At 32.2% G+C, this 19,270-nt stretch overlaps 1 protein-coding gene across 1 annotated transcript; it reads right to left on the bottom strand.

Moving 5' to 3' along the window:
* Positions 1-23: 23 nt before the first annotated feature.
* LOC123012633 (pickpocket protein 28-like) lies at positions 24-2,719 on the bottom strand. Its single transcript, XM_044410673.1, has 14 exons — positions 2,547-2,719; positions 2,353-2,499; positions 2,100-2,306; positions 1,938-2,049; positions 1,745-1,893; positions 1,491-1,698; positions 1,259-1,443; positions 1,130-1,215; positions 1,031-1,090; positions 959-986; positions 788-910; positions 646-737; positions 416-598; positions 24-363 (listed from the first exon to the last, which is right to left on the bottom strand). Exons 1-13 carry the CDS (start codon positions 2,657-2,659, stop codon positions 420-422), a joined length of 1,689 nt encoding a protein of 562 aa, XP_044266608.1. The 5' UTR covers positions 2,660-2,719; the 3' UTR covers positions 24-363; positions 416-419.
* Positions 2,720-19,270: the final 16,551 nt, after the last annotated feature.

The following is a 19,270-nucleotide window of genomic DNA, read 5'->3' as shown; positions in this document are numbered from 1 at the left end:
ATTTTATTTTTAAATTTTATTTGTATATTTATTGTTTTATTATTATGCCAAATAATAATCGTAAGTATGTGTAAAGGAGTCTCAATCTTGACAATAACACATCCTTTGATATACTGGGTGGACAAATATACGTTGCACACCCTGTAATTCTTTTAATGATTATAGGAGTGGAGTAGTTTTTACATCAGGTCTATTAGTTGTATTTAACAAATGTCATCATGACCACATTTTTTGCACGAAAATGCCACCAATGGAACACTATATTTTTTTATTTTTGAAATATTGTATGTGTAATTCATTGACACCATATAAGTGACATTTTGTGGGCTGAAATAACTTTTTATTTATCAGTGCAAGCCGGTTCTGAAAACTGAAAGTAATTGCGCCAACTTTAAAAAAATCATTCTTGCTTGACCTTGCTATCTCACAAATGGTATAACACTATTGTTAAAATTTTCGTTTGTTTCCTTATTTTTCTGTTTCTTTTTCCGGGTTTGTATAAACTCGCAAAATATTTTCAAACTCAAATAATAACAAATTTCAATCAAACTTAAAATACTGAAACCGAGACAAAGACCTAAAAGGCCGCCAACATTCGCTGAAAAAAATCTTTCAGAAAAAATTGTTTACTTAGTTAGAGATTACATAAAACTTCAGTGAAACCGTAAATTTCACTCTTAATTTGTCGTCGATATCGACTTTCTTTGAAAAAGAAATGAAGCACGGCCATGTTCTTCCTAAAAAAAATAATTTCAAAATAGTGAAATAAATCGTGAAATGAAAGTACACGAAATATTCATTAGTCACATTCTCCAAATTCTGATTTCTTGAGATTTGGTACAACGTACTGGAAGTTGCGCTTGCCTCATAATTCATTTCGTAACAACTTGCCAAACAATTACAACTCGAACTGGAAATAAATAAAAAAAAAATGACTAAACTCTTTTTTTCTTAATACCCGTTCCCATAAATGAGTTCCATGTCCTCTGCAAGACCCAATTAAAACACGAAATATTTTAAAAGACCTCACCTTTGGCCTGACTTGTACACTTCTCGTCCCGTTTGCCACAAACAGGAACATTTTTATTTTCTAAGAACATGAAAAAAATTCAAAAAATGCAAAACTCACTTGGTAAGTAATAAGGGATGCAATCACATTTCCTTAAAGTGTGATTCGACTGGCACTCAAGTCTGCAATTCCGTTTCGTGTAACTCCTGAAAAATAGTAAAACAATGCTGATATGTCCGCTTTTCTTACCTGAAATATCTCAACGGACGTTCGTCCTGAAAAAAACATTGCCTTTTTCCCACGTCGACGTACCGCAACGACCTAGTTGCTTCCCGGATTTCCGGTTGAATGACATACCGCACCTCAACTCCGGGACTTACCAAAAAACCATAATCTTGAATTTTGGGCGTCTCAATCGGATTCGATAACATAATCTACAGTTTTTCACATTTATTTTGACCAAAAATTGCATATTTCTTACTTTAAATCCGATACTGTTGGTCGAGGAACAGAAATAATTATCAGTTTGGGCGTCCACGACAATTGACAAACCCAGATGGGTCCCCGAGCCGCTGGGTCTGATGGGAATAGTTCCCAAATCGCCGTCGTTGTCATTTTTGAAACCCTTTTCAGGACTCCAGTCGTAAATTCGTTTCGGAAATGTATGGTTGAGGTAAGTGTAATCGTTACTGGAATTACTTCTGAAATATATTTTTTTCATGATTTGCTACTTACGGATTTTTGAAAATATTTTCAGCAGGGAGACGGTTAAAGGAGCAACAAAGGCCTTCGTCTGTTAAATCATTGTTGAAATATTCCTCACAACTGATTTTGTCGTTTTGCCAAATGCATGATTTTATAGTGTCGGAACAAGTCTGACCAACCTAAAAAAAATTGTTATTCCGAGCTAAGATCCGGTTTGTTTTACCCGGATTAAAAAATTCTGGGTAATGTCCCAACTTGGTGACTGGGTGGACGTTTCAAGACTATTATTCTTAAAGTTGCAATAATCGTTCAATAATTGTCGCTCAATTGGATTTCTAAAATAATAATTTAACTCAAGTATGACACACATTACTTTGTCTGCTACTGTTCGTTCAGGATTCGTTCAGCTTCGACCCGTTTTATTTGATTCATGTTACARATAGTAATTGATGGGAAAGGAATTTGATTAAAAGTGGCATCAGTCGGGTTAAAGGCTACTAAAACCGGACTACTATTCCATTTTTCGAAAACATTATTAATGTAATAACAGGCAAAAATGAAAGCTGAAACAAAGGCCAATGACCAAAAAAATCTAAAAAAATACAATTAAGAAATTTTTTTTTTAAAAGAACAGGCACCTCTCAGCCAATGAGAGTGAAGTATCCCCGATATATTTCAACCCATGTAGCGTACTCTTATCACAATAATTCTCAACGTTGTGTAAAACAACTTTTAGAAAATTTTTCGCAACTTCTGTGTGGTTTCTCTTCGGTTTTGAGCCGCTTCTTGGGAGTTTTACAATCAGAAACATAAAAATTTACGCTAAACTTACCGTAATGGCAACGCTAAAGCAAACTCATCCTTGACTCTAAAAACCGGTGACGAAAAATTCGGATGTGTCCAACCGTGAATCTTTCTCGGTCTTATGCCACTCTCCGAGTACATTCTGCGTCCACTTTTTTTCTTCCGGTAAACCTGAACGATTAAATTCCTTTGAAACTTTACATCGTCATATGTGACATCTTTAATGATAGGCATGGTCGTCGTGAAATGATAACGTGGAGTGACATTTTCAGACAAGATTACGGTGATATATGAGGCTTTTAATTGTGGTTGCGTGTTTTTAATCGACTAGTCCATCAGTCGAAGGTTTAACATTGAGTGCTTATTAGGTTGATTTTTCTTCGGCCGAGACAAGCTTAATTTAATGTAAATAAATGGAGGGCGATGAGGCTTCGTGTTTTTGCGTCAATTAATCTTTATTTTTACCGGGAATTGGGCCGTAATTGATTTTTAATGGGCTTATCAAAGGGGGCATCTGGGGGCTAGATAAACGTTTTATTGTACTGGTGACTTAGTTTAAAGGGTTTTATTGTAAGGTATTAAAAACAAATTATTGTAATTTAGACCGCTAGGTTTTGATGTAAAATTGGTTGCCTATATTAAAAGTTTAAATTGCAATAGTTACTTAGAAATTATTTTTAGTGGAATTGTTTTAATAGTTTATGAACATACTTATGTATGCATAAGTTATGGTTTTGCCTCTGATATCGTTYAGATTTTGAGTTACCGTGTCATAACCTCCTTTTTTTTCCTTTTCTTATCCTGAARATGCCCTTTACAAGAGCGGATAAAACGTCGACCTTTTTTTCAAAATTAATGCGGCCTAACCCAAAAAGACCTAGATTTCAACCTAACTCTGACCGCAAAAGCCTACGTTYTTAAATTACAGACTCGAATGATTATAAAAGCTCGGCTCACGCCTCGACTTTACAACATTCAATCGCATCTATTATTTGTTCTTATCGGTYTTGGACCGATAATAACTAAAATGGAATTTTGTTTTGTGGTTAGAAACAAAATTTATGTTCTTTTATTATACAGGGTGTTAACAACAATTTTCAAACGAACTTGTTTTTGGTTTTAAATTTAGGTAAAAAAACATTTTATTTGTCTACCTTCGTTCGCTTACTCTACATGAAAAAAATAATTAACAGAAATAAATCTTAACATATTCATAAACAACTCTACAGAAGAAAATAAAACGTCTAAATACTTCCTTGCATGTTCAGTGATAACAATCGTCGACTTTTTCATAAAAGTAATGAAAGGTGAAATGTGTCTATTATGTGTATAACTTTAATTTACGTTTCTCATGCAAAAAATCCACAAATCAAAACTAAATCTCAGACTTTCGCAAATGTACTCAACTTACCCCCAGTGTATTATTTTAATGATTTTCAAGCTCTGAACTGTGTACAAACCACAGCCAAAGTGGTACTAAAAATTTTCCACCGCTTATCCAGTCCTTCAGTTGCATGTTATTTTGTTTAATTTGCATGTTTATACCCACTACTTATTACTCTTTAGTAAATAACATATAATTTTTTAACCTCAATAAATGTTGGTTGTCTATGCACCCGGCGATTACCATTTCGCCCTTTGTAATTATCCCTCCATCACCGCCGACGTAATTGAATAATAAATCTTGAGTAAATCATTAGATACACTAATTCGGTTAATTATTCCTCGTCGTTTGTTTTTTCCCATTAGACAACATGTCAATTATTCACACACCGGAAAAAACAATCAATATTTTAATCAAGTCTGGGTATTTTTCCGTGGCCCGATTTTTGTTATTTAAGTGCGTGTTTTTTGTGCGTATTATTTGGGCAATAAAGGCCCTCAGGTGAATAGCAATCGCGATATGCGGAACCGGTAGCGCACGGGCGCTGGAGGACACTCCAGAAAGCAGAAGGGGGCCCAGCACGTGTGACACAAGACAATACGCCGCGGGGTGGAGACTCTACACGACGCCCCACGGGACGCCGGCTCCCGCCTCGATTTTGTAGAAGACCAACGCTCCAACAGGAATTTAATAAGCGTTTTTATCGCCAAAATCTATGCCAGCAGTTAATTTCCTGACTACTGACGAAACTACGGCTCTAATTAAGTTAAAAAATAAATAAGAGAAACAAAAAAGATTTTGTAAGTCACCAGATATGTGGAAGAAAAATTGAAAAAAAAAACAATTTGTAGGTCCTTCTGATAACCTACATACAACCTTAACAATTTCATGTRCCTCTCTTTTTCAATTTCATGTTMCTCTCTTATATACAAAAAAATAAAAWWTAAAATGTCACAAGAAAAAAATTTACTTTTAAGCCATGGATAAGGTGATGACCAACCGTCCTGATTTAGCCAGGAAATGTTTAGGTTTTTATCGTCCTGTTCTGTTTTACGTTTGAGYCCTGATTTGTCCCAATTTAAGRACTAACACACCTAAATGTCCAGTTTTTTGAGATTTTTATTTGCAGCGAAAACAAAGTGTCCTTCAATTTAAAGTTTTCTTTTTGTCGTCATTTCATTTGTGAAAAAACTCAACTAAACGTAGAAATACCTACTTAATTTTTTTTTTAATGTTTGCAATAAATTAATATGTTAATTATTAGATTAGGGTAAAAAAATTGTCTTTTGTTTTTCATGTCAATATTTTGCATCCTATACTCTTATTATATTTAAATTTTTATACATTAGTAAAACCTATACTATATTTTTTTGTGTTGTGGAGTAGGAAACTTATTGCCAAACAAAGAAAATGGTTCTAATTTAATCGATAAAATACAATTTTTTCTTAAAGATTTTTCCTGGATTAACGCTTCTATCAAAGATTTCTATCAAAGTAAATTTCAATTCAAATTCCTTCCAAAATGATTTTTAAAAATATAAATTTTCTCACATACATATTTATTCTCCTTACAAGTTCTAACAGCATTATTTTTTTTATCAACTTCTGGTAGGGCAAAATATTAGTTCGACGATAAGCCAATCCTCTGTATGAAAGACAGTTTTTAAAGTTACTTTAGCATTTGATAAGTTCATTTCATTTATAAATTATAGGTGAAAAAATGGATTTTCTGCAATAGACAGTACAGTTTGTATGATAAACCGGATTTCACACAATATTCTGTTGTTCAAATCAAATTTAGATGATTCTGGGCTACATCAATGACATTACTTACTAACGCTATAATTCTCCTTCTTTAAATTATACTGTACACATTTTCCTAAAGCATATTGACTTAATGTGCGATTTCGATCATATTTCCAGAATATACGATTAATCAGTTATCACTCTAAATCTCTCGATCTAGGTAAATTTTCTAGTGCATCAAATATTTAGTGCGATTCGAGAATCGCACGCTTGGAATAAATTTATTATAATTATTTTTATTAATGTTCTGATTTCGAATTTTCTGAAATTGGTCACCTTAGCCATGGAGTAAAATACTTTTTTTGTGCCTAAGCGTTTTTACTTTTACCACGCCCAATGTAGTCTTTTTCTTGATTCTTTCGATGTTTCAGAAATTTCCGGAGAGGTATGCATTTTCAAATTCGGCTTTTATTTATTTTTTAACAGAACTTTTCTGAGATACAAGTTATGACCTAAATAAAAGCAGAGTTTTAGTTTTTTTTGTGTGAAAGAGCTTGTATACAGTGCCACCCTCAAAGCCAGTCCACTTTGTTCGTTTCCCCATTGTTCTGTAGCCACCAATTTGTCAAATTGCAGTCTCAGTAATCAATTGCGCGTTTTTAGCATCGGCGGTCTCGTTGCATATGCTCGTGGCTGCCCGGTAGGCCTTTGCCATGTGTCCCATTCTGGGCCCGTGCCCCCGACATCGAATCCGTTTCTAGATCAGACCCCCTACGTAGACCCCCCAAATGCACATTTTCAAAGTTTTCTACAACTGCCCCTAATGTTTTGTTTAAGTGAAAAAGTTGCACGACCCCCCTTCACGACGACAAACGGACCCCCTACCACCCATCGTCGTTTTATTTCGCTGGTTTGTGAGTTGTTGTATTTGTGAAATATGTGCTCCGCAAAGTTATTTGCCGTGAAATTGTGTGTGCGAGATTTTAGAGAGATTTGTTAGAGCGATGGAGATGTCAAAAAGGATAATTATGGCCGACGAATGATTTGCACGACCAGTTTGTAAGAGGCAGTGGCCGGTGTGGCCAGACCAACACTGTGCTTTATTGCAACGATGTTTTAACACTCTTCGAATACAGGAAATTAAACCACAAATAAGAACACAATTTTATGTAAAATAAAATTATAGTGGACTCACCAACCCACCTTCCCCTAACTGTCAGTTAGGTACATAATTACAATGTGAATATACGGAATGCTCCAAAACTTCCGGAACAGTCTTGTGATACATTACCTATTTTATTATACTAACACTAACTAACTAGCCTAGTTTACAGATAATAATAACTTGTTTAATACAGGTGCGCCAAAACTCGCGCCCCAGAAAAAAAAGCCAATTAAGATAAGAATACCAAGAACAAAAAAAAATGTTAAAAAATTTTTGAAGTTATGAGATTTTAAATTTTGCACTTTGACTATTTATTTCTGTTGGAAAAATTATTTTCCAAGTTTTTTTTGCTACAGGCTATATTAGAAGATGAAACAAGGAAGCTGTATCCTAAATTGTAATTGTTTAATGTTATTTGTAGCTTTTATTGGCAAAATTTTTGTACCTTTACTAAATAATTATAAAAAAAAAACATATATTTACTAGAGGTGTCAGGCCCTAGCCCCTAGGCTATCAACTTTGCAATAAATTCAATGGCCACCATGAATTGACCGCGACTTTACAAGATCATCAGTATCATTAAATATACATACCTAAATAAAAATCCATTGTCAAAAAATAAATGTCATAAATTTTTAACAGATAGAATTTTTTAAACATTTTTTTCCATGTTCTTGGTACTTAAGTTACTTGAAATTTTTCTCTGGAGCGCGAGTTCTGACACACCCTGTATAATCAACTTATTAATAATTTAATGTTTATTTACCTTGAATCAAGCAAAAATAATAGTTAAATTTCTTTTATCACGTCATAGTTTTCTGACCTGAACAATAATTTTCTTGCTTTCTGCAGGAATAACTCCGATTTAAAATTTATTTAAAATTGTTGCTGAATTATTGCATAATTATCACAAGATGTGTCTTAAATTGATCTTAAAATACATTTTAACTGACTCGCATTTGAACTTCTTTTCTCAAAACTTAGGCAGCAAAACAGGGCGAGTTTTCATCAAGATCTGAAGGTTTTCGAAGATCGACACAAAGGTTTTTGAGATGAAAATATTTCTGTTGGACTGTATAAAGAAAACTGACCCAAAATAATATAAAAAACAAAGTAAAATATAACTCATTTCTGATTTGTTCTTTGGCGGTTCTTGTATTTTTGTTAATTATATATTTCTTAAAGGTGACGTGGTGAATTTTTTTAATATTTTTTTTTGAACTCAAAATCTATAAGAAATTATAACTTTCAGTGAGGTATATAAATCGTGTAAACTAGTTTAATTTAGAATACAATTAAGTTGGCAACACTAAATAAAACAGAGACACAAGAGTCAAAATTTGACGTGTTTGTCTCATATCTTTTATCTCGACATACTATTTAGTGTCACCAAATTAATTTCAGAATTTCAACCTATTTTGATCATGAAACAGAAATGAAAATGAAAGCACCGTAAAATATTAGCAAATACCCATTTAGAAAACGTGTTGGTTTCATCAATTAATTATTCACATTTTTTCAACTAAGTATTACAGCTGTTTCAATATTTCCTTTGCATTTAACAAAAATTGCTTTTTATACAAGGTGTTTACGGTCTTGAGGTTAATTTAAAGGAGATGATATGCACGGTAGAAGAAAACTAATACGCTGTACAGAGTGATTCAAAAGTCTGGAACTATTTCTTGGGTGGTGATGACGAACATCCACCTAAGTTAAAAGTTTCCATGACAAAAAATTGTTTGAGATATTTTTCACGAGATATAACTCTTCCTCTAGTCGTTGAGATTATATATTCTAGAATTTGAGCTAATTGATCATGAAATAAAAATAAAAACAAATACACAGTAAAAATGTTTACTAAATACCTGTTCAGAAAAAAATATTTAGTATCACTTAATTATTGACATTTTCCCTTAAATCTATTTTTAATTATATCGACTCTCCTAACGAAAACTATAGTAACTCAAAAATTACATCAGTTTTGAGAAAAATTACATTGAATCTTTATTTGTTAATTAAATGCCAAGGAACTGTTCAATATTATTGAAAATTGCAAAAGGTCTAAATTTTGGTAATAATATTGTTTATTCAAAGAAATTTTTTCTAATTGTTTTTGCATTTTGGGCCCTACATAAGTCATCGTATGTACTCAAAAAACAATTTTTATGAGTTACTTTAGTTTTCGTCGAGAGTCGATATATTAAAGCTAGCTGTTTCATTATTTCCTCTGACTTTGACAAAAATTGTGGAGTAGTTAATAATTTCAGAAATGGCAAAAATTGTTAAAGTTATTGAAAACTTTCATTCGGCGAGGTGCTAAAAATCCCATCAGGCATGCATTTCCACATCTCGTGCGAAAGTTCGTTCCTCCAATCCAGGCATAAACCGCAATTTTTAGCAACTTTTAACGAGTGGAATAAACAATTCGTGACATTAATAAACGTGAGAACAGTTTGAAAAGCTGTTTATTGCCCTACTGATAGATAGTCGTCAATATTTTTTCTTTATTATTAAAATGTCGTAAAAGCTTTAGCATTTAATTATTTATCCGTAACAAATAGCAATATTAACAATAAATGTTTGATGAATTTGTTTTGCAATGTTGGGCAAAAATGAGTGGTAATGAGCGTTTGTGAACTTTAAAAGGTTGCATATTGCATTATTTATCGAACGTAAGGTGAGGCCAGCTGTCAACTCGCAGGAATTATTAGCAGGAAATTAACACGACTTGGATGTTTATTAGTTATTTGAGAATTTGCAAACGTTCTGGTTGTGTTTTTTGTTTGAAATTTTATTACATTCTTCTGATTTCGAACAGTTAATTGCGGTAAGTGACGATATGATTTATTTGTGGCATAATCGGTATAAAAGGCCATCTCAGCGTCGTTCCAGCATTGGGCACTAAATTAATCCGTTGGACATGTGCTCGTTTAAACTATATGAAAATTTTATTATGTCAGTTTAACTTTTACAACGGCCGTAAAATTGTCAGAATGTTTGTTTTTAAAAGGACAGTATTTTCCCTCTTATAAGATTTTACGATAACGGTATAATATTATTCCTTATTATTATAAAACGTTCAAAACTACTACATTATATTTTTTCATTTAAAAATCTTTATGGCAATAAACGTCGCATCCTTTAAAATGAAATAAAATACGAAGTTTATCGGCGAATCAAGCCGGCGTTGTTTTTTAGCCATAATTACGATCGCGAGGCAGTTTTTGACCGAGATAGCATCTAGGCTGGGGCCTAATTGAGTCGTCCAATTTGTCCCAACCCCCAACCCCCAGCCACCCAACTTATATTTATTAAATTACATTCGATGGTATTTTTATTGAACGAGAGGACATTTAATAATGTAATAAAAACGAGTCGCACAGTAAACAAAGAGGTCTTATGGAGGCCGGCGAAATATTTAATAGCCGCTGCTACCGCCGCAATTTCAATTACCCATTAATGAAGATGATAGAAACAAAGATGTAAAATAGTTGCGACGATTTATCGAATTAATGAACCGATCCGAGTCGTGGGCAAATTCCGATCTTAATGAAATTTTATCAATATGAACGGTTTATTAGTGACTGAGATAATTACTTGAATGTTTAGCGTTATTATAACGTATTATAATGTCGAAGTAAGCTCGAGGATCGTTAAGGATTAATTTTAACTCGCGGGAAATGCAGCGAAACGGATCGCAAACTTTGAATTTTAATGCGGAACGTCAGATAAATTAACATTATATATTAGGCCGTTATTAGATTTGTTTTACAACAACAAACTTTCAACTGTGATGCCACAATAGCACAAAAATATCAAATATAGAAATTTGAATTTCTAAATTTTATTGTTGTACATTATACAACTTCGTTTTACCAATAATGCAAATGTTATTCAAGTTACGAGACAATAAAAACTATTTTACAAAAGCAATTACAATATAAACTTGCACAACATTTATTTCAGTTATAAACATTGTATTATTAAATTGTAACAAAGCAATAAATTGAAAATTAATTACAGCGACCTACATTCTACATATATTGTAATGGTGTGCAAGGTTGGTATATCAGAATTAATACCTTTGATCTTAGTTTCTTGTTGCTTCCAAATGTCAAACGTATTGTAGGACTTTTAAACGAAAAGGATTAAAATTTTAACTAGGTATTTTGATGTTATGTGCAAAAAAATTGAAAATACATGATGATTCTTATAAAGGACAAAGTTGTAAAAGTCCGCGAGACTCTAACTCTATGTGGCCCTTAAACTCTCGTTTAAGAAAACATAAAAATAAGGACAAATTTGGTACAGCTAACAGTTTTTTGGAAATTCAGTGACGAAAAGTGTGCAAGCAAGTCAAAAAAATACTATCATTAAAATTTAGACGCAATTACTAATCCTAACCATTCTCTAATAGGTATTTAGCAAAAAATTGACGAGAATACAAATGAAACAAGAATGAAAAAGAACGTTACTAAGTTAGTGTTTCTGGTTCCAACGTTTTTGAGGAACGAATTATAAAAATAACACTTTTGAAACTAAAGTTGAAGAAGAATGTATAACATGCAGAGGCGCAGCGAGGAGGAAGTTTTGGGGCTTAAATTCCCCCCTCACCCTCAAAACAAAATTAGGCAAAATTATTTTGTAGTGGCAATAAAAATAAAATTTATTTTAGAAACTACCAAACTAAAAAACATTCTAATTTTGTATACCTACAATTATTTTCGATTTTATCATAGCTTCAGAAAATTCACAAGTGTATACGTTTTTTCTTTTGTAAATTGCGGCAAAACTGTACCTCAAACGTTATATGTAATAATGTTTGTATGCAAACATATGTAAGATGTTCCGAAAAATCGATTGGCGTTGAGAAAACTGAAAAATTCTTGATCGTTTAGAAGTTATTTATTGTTGAATTATTATTTTGGATTGTTTTGACTTTATCAGCAATTTCCTCGATAACTATTTAACGTAGGACAATTATATTTTTTTTAATGTAAAGATAGGTATCAAACACAAAGAACTAGCGTCAGTAATTCCAAAGTTATTAGCAATACCTAAACTCCTCTCCGAATACTGAAAATCAACCAAAATTTCGAAAAAATTAAAAACTTTAAAATTGTTCAAAAAACATAGAAAAGTACAAAAACGTTGTAAATATACAAGAAAAAAATATTTGAAAAAATGTGTAGGACTGTATGAATATATGTATTGAATTAAAACATTGGAACTGTCAGCGGCGTGGTGGTGTAGCGGCATAAGGTCCTGCTTTCCAGAGGGTAGGTTCGGAGCTTGAACCTCGCTCAAGTCAGCAATTTTTCACTAATTCAAATTCAAATACTAAATCAAATTAACAATAATAGATAGCGGGCGCATAATAAGAGCGTGAACTTTAAGACATATGCACATGTTCTAATAAGTATAATAATGAGAGAGAAAGAGCGCATAAAAGCTAATAAGAACGCAAAGTAAAATTAGAAAGAGAAAGAGCATAAAACAAATAAGTCAACAAAGCATAAGTAAGGAAAAGCGCATAAAAAAGCATAAGAGCTTTTTTATATTCTGGTGGGGCATTTTGTGCCACTGTTTTCATTTACACAAAATACTAAATGTTACACTTTTTAGAAACATTTTATGTTACATTTTAATCATCACTAACTGAGCATACTGTGAAAAATTGGGTTCCTCATACCTCTAATAACGAAAATTTTAACTAATAATAAATTAAGTTTAAAAATCGCTTAATAGAGAAAATATTTAAAAAACACGTGTTACATACAACTTCTCATTGAGATACTGGAATAAGTGCCCGAAATTTTTTACATAGATTAACCTCTGAACCCTACGTAACCCGTAAATCTGGCTGCGCCACTAAACATGCATTTAACTTTAAACTTCATTTTAATAAATTACACAAAATTTATTGCCAATCTTCATAATACCCTTTTTTTGTACCTTTGGTTGCAAAAAATTCGAAAAATGTCAAAGCATAAAAATGTCAGATTTTTATATTTATCCATAATTTGAACATGGCTTAATACTAGAACTGACAGTTAATCTGTAGTACTCACTATACTCATTAGGTTCTCACGTAAGTACTCAACTAATTAATTATCTTGATTTGCATTTGATGCTCTCGGTATTTAAGTGCGGCATTGCATAAAAAATAATTTGATGACAAATTGACAAGGGCAAAACCTCTTTCATTCTAAATAAAATTCGATTTTCCGTTTTTATTGCAACCAACTGTACCTTTTGCAAAATAACTCTTTTCGTATTCCTAGACACTCTTTTCCATTAAAGCTTTTGTAGCAAGAAGCTCATTTTTGCTCACAACATTGTACTTACTTGCAGTTGTTACTTGTTTTTGCTAATACACTGGCGGACACGGAATTTTGGACATCAAATTTATGACAGTTCAAAAAATGTCAATGCAAGCTACGTTTTATTGTCATTATGATTCACGTTTGAAACTAAAATTTGAAAGTTCAATTAGATGAAATTTATTTTTGGCGTCGATTTTCCGGAAGAATAATGCCAGCAATACGTCTTTTTATATAAGTTCAATAAATTATTTTGATTTGTTGTCATTTTTTCTCTAGCTTCTGGCTAAAAATTACAAAAACCGAAAGTGAGGTTAGTTGCCTAAGGCCCATTTTACATTTTCATGTCAGTCAAATGACAAATCGTCCAAAATTCCGTGTCCGCCAGTGTATTATTAGAACTGAATTTTGTTTTTAGACATTACACTTACACATTTTCAAAAAGCAGACAGGCACACAAATTTTGACAATATTTTAACAGAATAACATAACCATATTTTTTTAACAAAAGGCAAACAAAATTTGTGGTTATGCAGATAAGTTGCTGCCATTTTATTCACGAAAATTTTGACTTTGTGATTTTTGTAAAAAAAAAAGACTACAAAAGCAACTTGCATTTGAGATAATGCTACTCAAATGCTCTCACATCAGCTACAAGCAATTTCTGTTTAAAATTCTGTATTGTACGACAACTGTTTCCTTTTATCGAATTCGAAATATACCGATTTCTTTATTTTTCTTCTCGCCGTCCCAACGAATGAAAAATCGATCCCTCCTGCCGCCAAAACCCCTTCGTCTCATCAATTGAGCATCAACCGTTAAGCACTTATTGTTTTTCCCGATGATTAATAGATAAGTTGATTAGGTTCATTCCTCCTCGAGTATTTTCTCGTGATATTAAACCTTCTCGTTTAAGCATCACCAATGATTGACGTGCGGTGTGATTGTTCATTTACGGCAGTTTTTCAGTGGCGTGAGTGGGCGCAATAATTAGTACCTTGAGCACATGTGGGCGCGACCGCGCCGCCCTCGGCACGCCTGCCTTTTGGACTTTTCTACGTCATCAATCAAAGCGTCACTTTATATTCAAATTAGTCTCGAGTTATTTATGGTGTTTCACTGATAAACAACATTCGTCATGTGACAACAATCAAATACACAAGAAAAAGAATTTTTGATGAAATTTAACGACAAACACCAATTAAATTCCTGCTCACTGGTTGTAAATTTAAATCACCAAAGACTGATTTTATTATTGTTAGGAGAGATGATAAACGGATTGAATAAATAAATGCTCCGCCTTTCATCTTAACTATTGGCTAGTAGCTAATGAACATCGAGGGCTTTAAAGTTCACCTACGCAGATTTTATTACCTACTACTCTTCCTTACGCGCAATTTACTGTTAGATAGCGAGATAATTGTTCCGGCAACTGCTATTTACTCGATCGCCGTATTAGTTATGCCACTCTAATTATTATTTATTGGTTAGCAAACTTGAAAATTACAATAATTATTTTTATTACAAAAGTTGAGAACACTAAATTGTTGAGAGTGGTCTTTAACTTTCAAATAAAGTTGGCAACACTGAATAATGTAGTCAGAAGTTACCGTCATGTCAAAAAATCTGTTGCCAACAGTGAATTATTGTTATTAGGTTGTTTCAGGTGACGGCTGTGCCAGCTCATTTGAAATTGACTATAAAATTGTGACGTTTGTATTTGATAGTCAATGTTGCCAACTTAACACTAAAGACAAAGGTCTCTTTGATCAGATTTTTTAATCTTCATGGTTGAAATTTTTCTTTTAAATTTCTGTTTCAAAAACCAGAACCAGGTGTGCCAACTAAATTTTTGGAATTTCCTTAAAGCGATCGTGAGAAAAGTTCCCGACAAAGGTGTCTGTCGGTACAGGTGCCCATTGAATTTTTTGTGTTGATCAAAACAACACAAGTTTTTAATTAATTACGTATCGCTCCGGTTGCATCGGCACCTTCGCTTTGAAGAATGACCGAATCTAACCCCCTAGTGACACAATCGTTAATAAATAATAGAAACAACTGTTCATCCTTTAATGATTTGCACATTCGTGTTATTATTGCTTCGTATTATCATCACACGTACGTTCCCTTCTTCATTCTCGAAACGAAATTATTCCAAAGGCGCGATCCTTTGTCGGTTCGTAATTGGTTATCGCCACCAAAAACGATCTGAAAACGAACACAATAATGACATTTCGACCGACACAGAACGCGATCCGGTTCCAAATTTATAATTGGTCTATTCGAATTATTTTTTTTTGTATAGCTTAATAGTATGACGGCCTTGTAATGAAATAATAGTCACRCAATATTACCGTCATGCAAAGGTATKTATAAGATGAAATGGAAAAAGAAAATTGGGTTTTCGACACTGTCAAAATTAAGACAATTAGAATTTATCAAAGTTTTAAAATGAATGAGAATTTAAGAAGTGAGTATTTTTGTGCCCAAAACGTTTACAGTTATGTAGGTATCAGAATTTTAATAAATTATTGTATGTATACACCTACTTGCTTATAAGATATTTTTTTACTATAGGTAGGTACATACAGGGCGATTCAGATAAGATAATGAGCCTGACGATCAGACGATGCAACCCAAAAAACAAATTTCATTTACATCTTTGATCTAATTATCATCTTATGATGTCACTCTGACATCAGCGCAGGGAACGATCATTAGTGCGATTCATTCTCGCGGAATGATAAAGAAATTACTAATTAGTCTTTTCGGTGTAAATCCAATACAAAATGTATGAAAGAATGAAACATTAAAGGTAAGTAAACAGTTTTTTTTTTATAAATCATAAATTGCTTGTCAAAGCACTGTCAGAGCAACATAAGATAGCTTGGATTGCAATTGTAAATCGTAATTAAAATTAGATCAAGACGTAAATGAAATTTGTTTTTTGGGTTGTATCGCCAGAACATCAGGCTCATTATCTTATCTGAATCACCCTGTATATTTAACAAAATTTTAAATTTGCAATTTTTTATCAGTTACTTCAGTGAATGTATCCTAAAACCGTCTCAAGTTGTAAGATAAGAAGGAAGTATAGTTCTCAAAAAAAGGCTTTTCATAAAATTTAAAATTGATACCTAAATGTCTTTTTTCTTTAGACTTTTGAACTCATTATAATTACTTACTTATATGCAAAATAAAGGTGATACAACTAAAATATTTCTCAAGATCTGAAGAATGTTACTTGTCAATTATTATTTGTCACGCGTTTAATTTAATTTTTTATGAAGTGGCTTGTTTCTTTATTATTAAATTTGCAACAATAAAATTATGTAGAGCGACTGTAAATATACAATTATTACGTTTTTTGCTGTCAAGTAGGCTACACATTTAAACTATTATTTTGGCAACATTGACTTATTATCAAATATAAACGTTACAATTTCATAGTCAATTGTTACCTGAAGCTACCTGATATTACAGGCTATAAAAGTTACTAATAATTTAATGTTGCCAATTCAATAATTTTAAAGTCAGCTTACTTTGATCAGAAAAATTGAACGCATGCTACCAAGAGCTTACCAATATGTTCCTTCCTATTTTTCAAAGATTTTGTTAATTTTGTTTCTATTAAAAGTTTGAGAGTTTAAAAACAGAAATTAATGTAGACAAATGACGTGCTTTTTTAATTTTTATGAACAGTCGTTATTTTAAGATTTTTGATATTTAGTTTTGAAATTATATACATATTTAATTCTCAAAATCTAAATTAAATTTTTACGGTACTAAAACATTTTATAAAATTTTCTGTGTCTGTTAACCTCTATAGGAGGCATTTGGTTCAAAATTTTCAGTTTTCAATTTTTGTAAAAATTTTTGGTCGATTTTCGATATACCAGTAGCTTATAACACAGTTATCAGTTGATAACTTTTTTGTTTTTAGTATTATTGAAATGCAAACAAAATTTCCTGTCTTATAAAAAAGCTCATTGATATGCGACGAACAATTTTTGAGAAAATTGCAAGAATAACAATCAAAATCTATACTCTAGTATATTATACTATGTATAGTAAACTATTTGCTTATATTAGAAAATTAAAATTCTCGATTTTTCGAAATTCACTTAACAAAAGCTTTGATTTATTAAAAAAAAATTAAAATAGTATGGGTGGTTCAAAAAGATATGGCATAATTTTAATACCCCTCTATACAAATGAGAATAGATAGCACATTATGTATTGACCTACTTCAAAAGATAAAAAAATTACAGCTTTCCAAAAATTGATATGAAAAATGGTTTTTGGAAAATATTTATGTAAGCGTTTATGCGATTATTATAAAACTTTGCATGTTAAGGGACAAAAAGACACTTTTTATTATGGTGTAAACGAAAGTCTTATAAAAGCTCAGGGACAATGAGGCCCTTTCAGTTTTTGATTCATAACTTATTTTTCGGCTTATTAATCTCTATTTTTGATACTAAAAATTGAAAGCCCAATCAAGTGTTTCAAAGGCGCTTATAAACGAGTGTTATACGCTATTTTTTATTATACCTATCCATTTACGATCTTTTATGAGCATTGAAAAAATGTGAATTTACACAATAAAATTATCAAAGATTGTTTGTGAATCGTTTTCATAGAGACGGTTACTAGTTTACGTTATTAAGCTTAAGCACATTTTTTCACGTTGTAATTGGTCCAGACATTTCACTATTTCTTGTTACCTAGACAACATTAAAATTTTAGCGTGCTATAAAGGCCAAATTACGCACGCTGCAGTGTGTTTTAATTTAAGATTATAATACAGGTATAATGAAAAACATATACAAGATTATCAGTATCATTAAATAGCCATCAAAAAAGGCAAATGTCAAAAAATAAATGTCAAAATTTGTTACAAATGGCTCTTTGTTTTGACAACCCCCCTTCCCAGGATCTACTTCTGGATCCGCCACTGCTAGGAATAATACTACCAAAGAGAATAAAAAATAAACCAATGCAATTTTCAATGTTTATCGCTGTGCAAAGGCAGAGAATTAATTTTATCTTTTCGGTTCTTTTTTCAACCTTAATAAGCGCTTCCGCCCTATGTCTAATTCTACCCCGCGAGCCGAATAATTAAAACGAGAAACTTGCAACTTAATTAGACTTGTATCGCGCTTTGTGCTACTACATAAATTAATTAATTTCGCTACTTATTTACGAGCAGGATGTTTTAATTTAGAGCCTCTACCGGCAATAAAGATCCCGTGATTACGACCCGACAATTAATTTTTTTCGAGACATGCGGGTTATTGTAGGTGTTATTCTTTCTAATATTATTAATCCAAGCCTTCTGTTTGAAAAAATCCCCATACAATGAAAGCCACCCTTGCCTCTCGACAGGGAGTCCAAGCATCGGAACAACAGTGACATAACATCTGCGCTTCGTCTGCGAATAAAAATTAACACGTGGCCCAAGAAAAATTCACCTTTCGATAACTAATCTCGTCGGACAATGCGGGAGATTTTTCTTTTTTTCTCAAGACAGTGTCATAAATTTTGCTGATTTATGACAGTCGTAAAGCAATTAGTGTTACGGTTTTGACGAGAATCGGACCAGAAATGTTGGGTTTTGAACTTTGTTTTTCTAGGAATTTAATTCAATTTAAGCAACAAAACAAGATTCAATAAAATTGACATTTTGATGGCTTTAAAAGTGTTTCGCTATAAAAATATTATAATTATTATGACAAATGTTTATTGCTTTGATGTTACACCAAGTTATTTAAATTTTTAGAAATTGGTTGTTTTCGTTCGGGTTATTTACTGGTAATTTTTCATCGGTTGGAAGTGGGATAACAAATTACCGACGACGCCTACTTGATTTTATTTGTCGGGTCACGGGACCAGATTTGGCACTGCAAATGCATTTCGCCTACTAGGAGATGCAAATTACTCAAGTGTCATAAAGCAAATGGTCATAACAGTTTTCACAAAAAATAAGTGTATGATTCAGTGGTGTTACTTTGAATTGGTTGCAATTAAGTAGCTATCTCAAATTTTTGTATTAAAATTTTGAAAATCTGTATGTGAATGTTTTTATTTCTCAAGATTTATACACTAATTTGATTTTTTAGTTTTAATTTTCA

The sequence above is a fragment of the Tribolium madens genome, unplaced genomic scaffold (assembly GCF_015345945.1).
Source record: "Tribolium madens isolate multiple individuals breed KSU strain unplaced genomic scaffold, Tmad_KSU_1.1 Scaffold_96;HRSCAF=242;Tcas5.2_LG5, whole genome shotgun sequence".
NCBI classification, from domain to species: domain Eukaryota; kingdom Metazoa; phylum Arthropoda; class Insecta; order Coleoptera; family Tenebrionidae; genus Tribolium; species Tribolium madens.
Note: the sequence above shows the minus strand (reverse complement) of the source record. Positions and strands in the feature narration are given on the sequence as shown.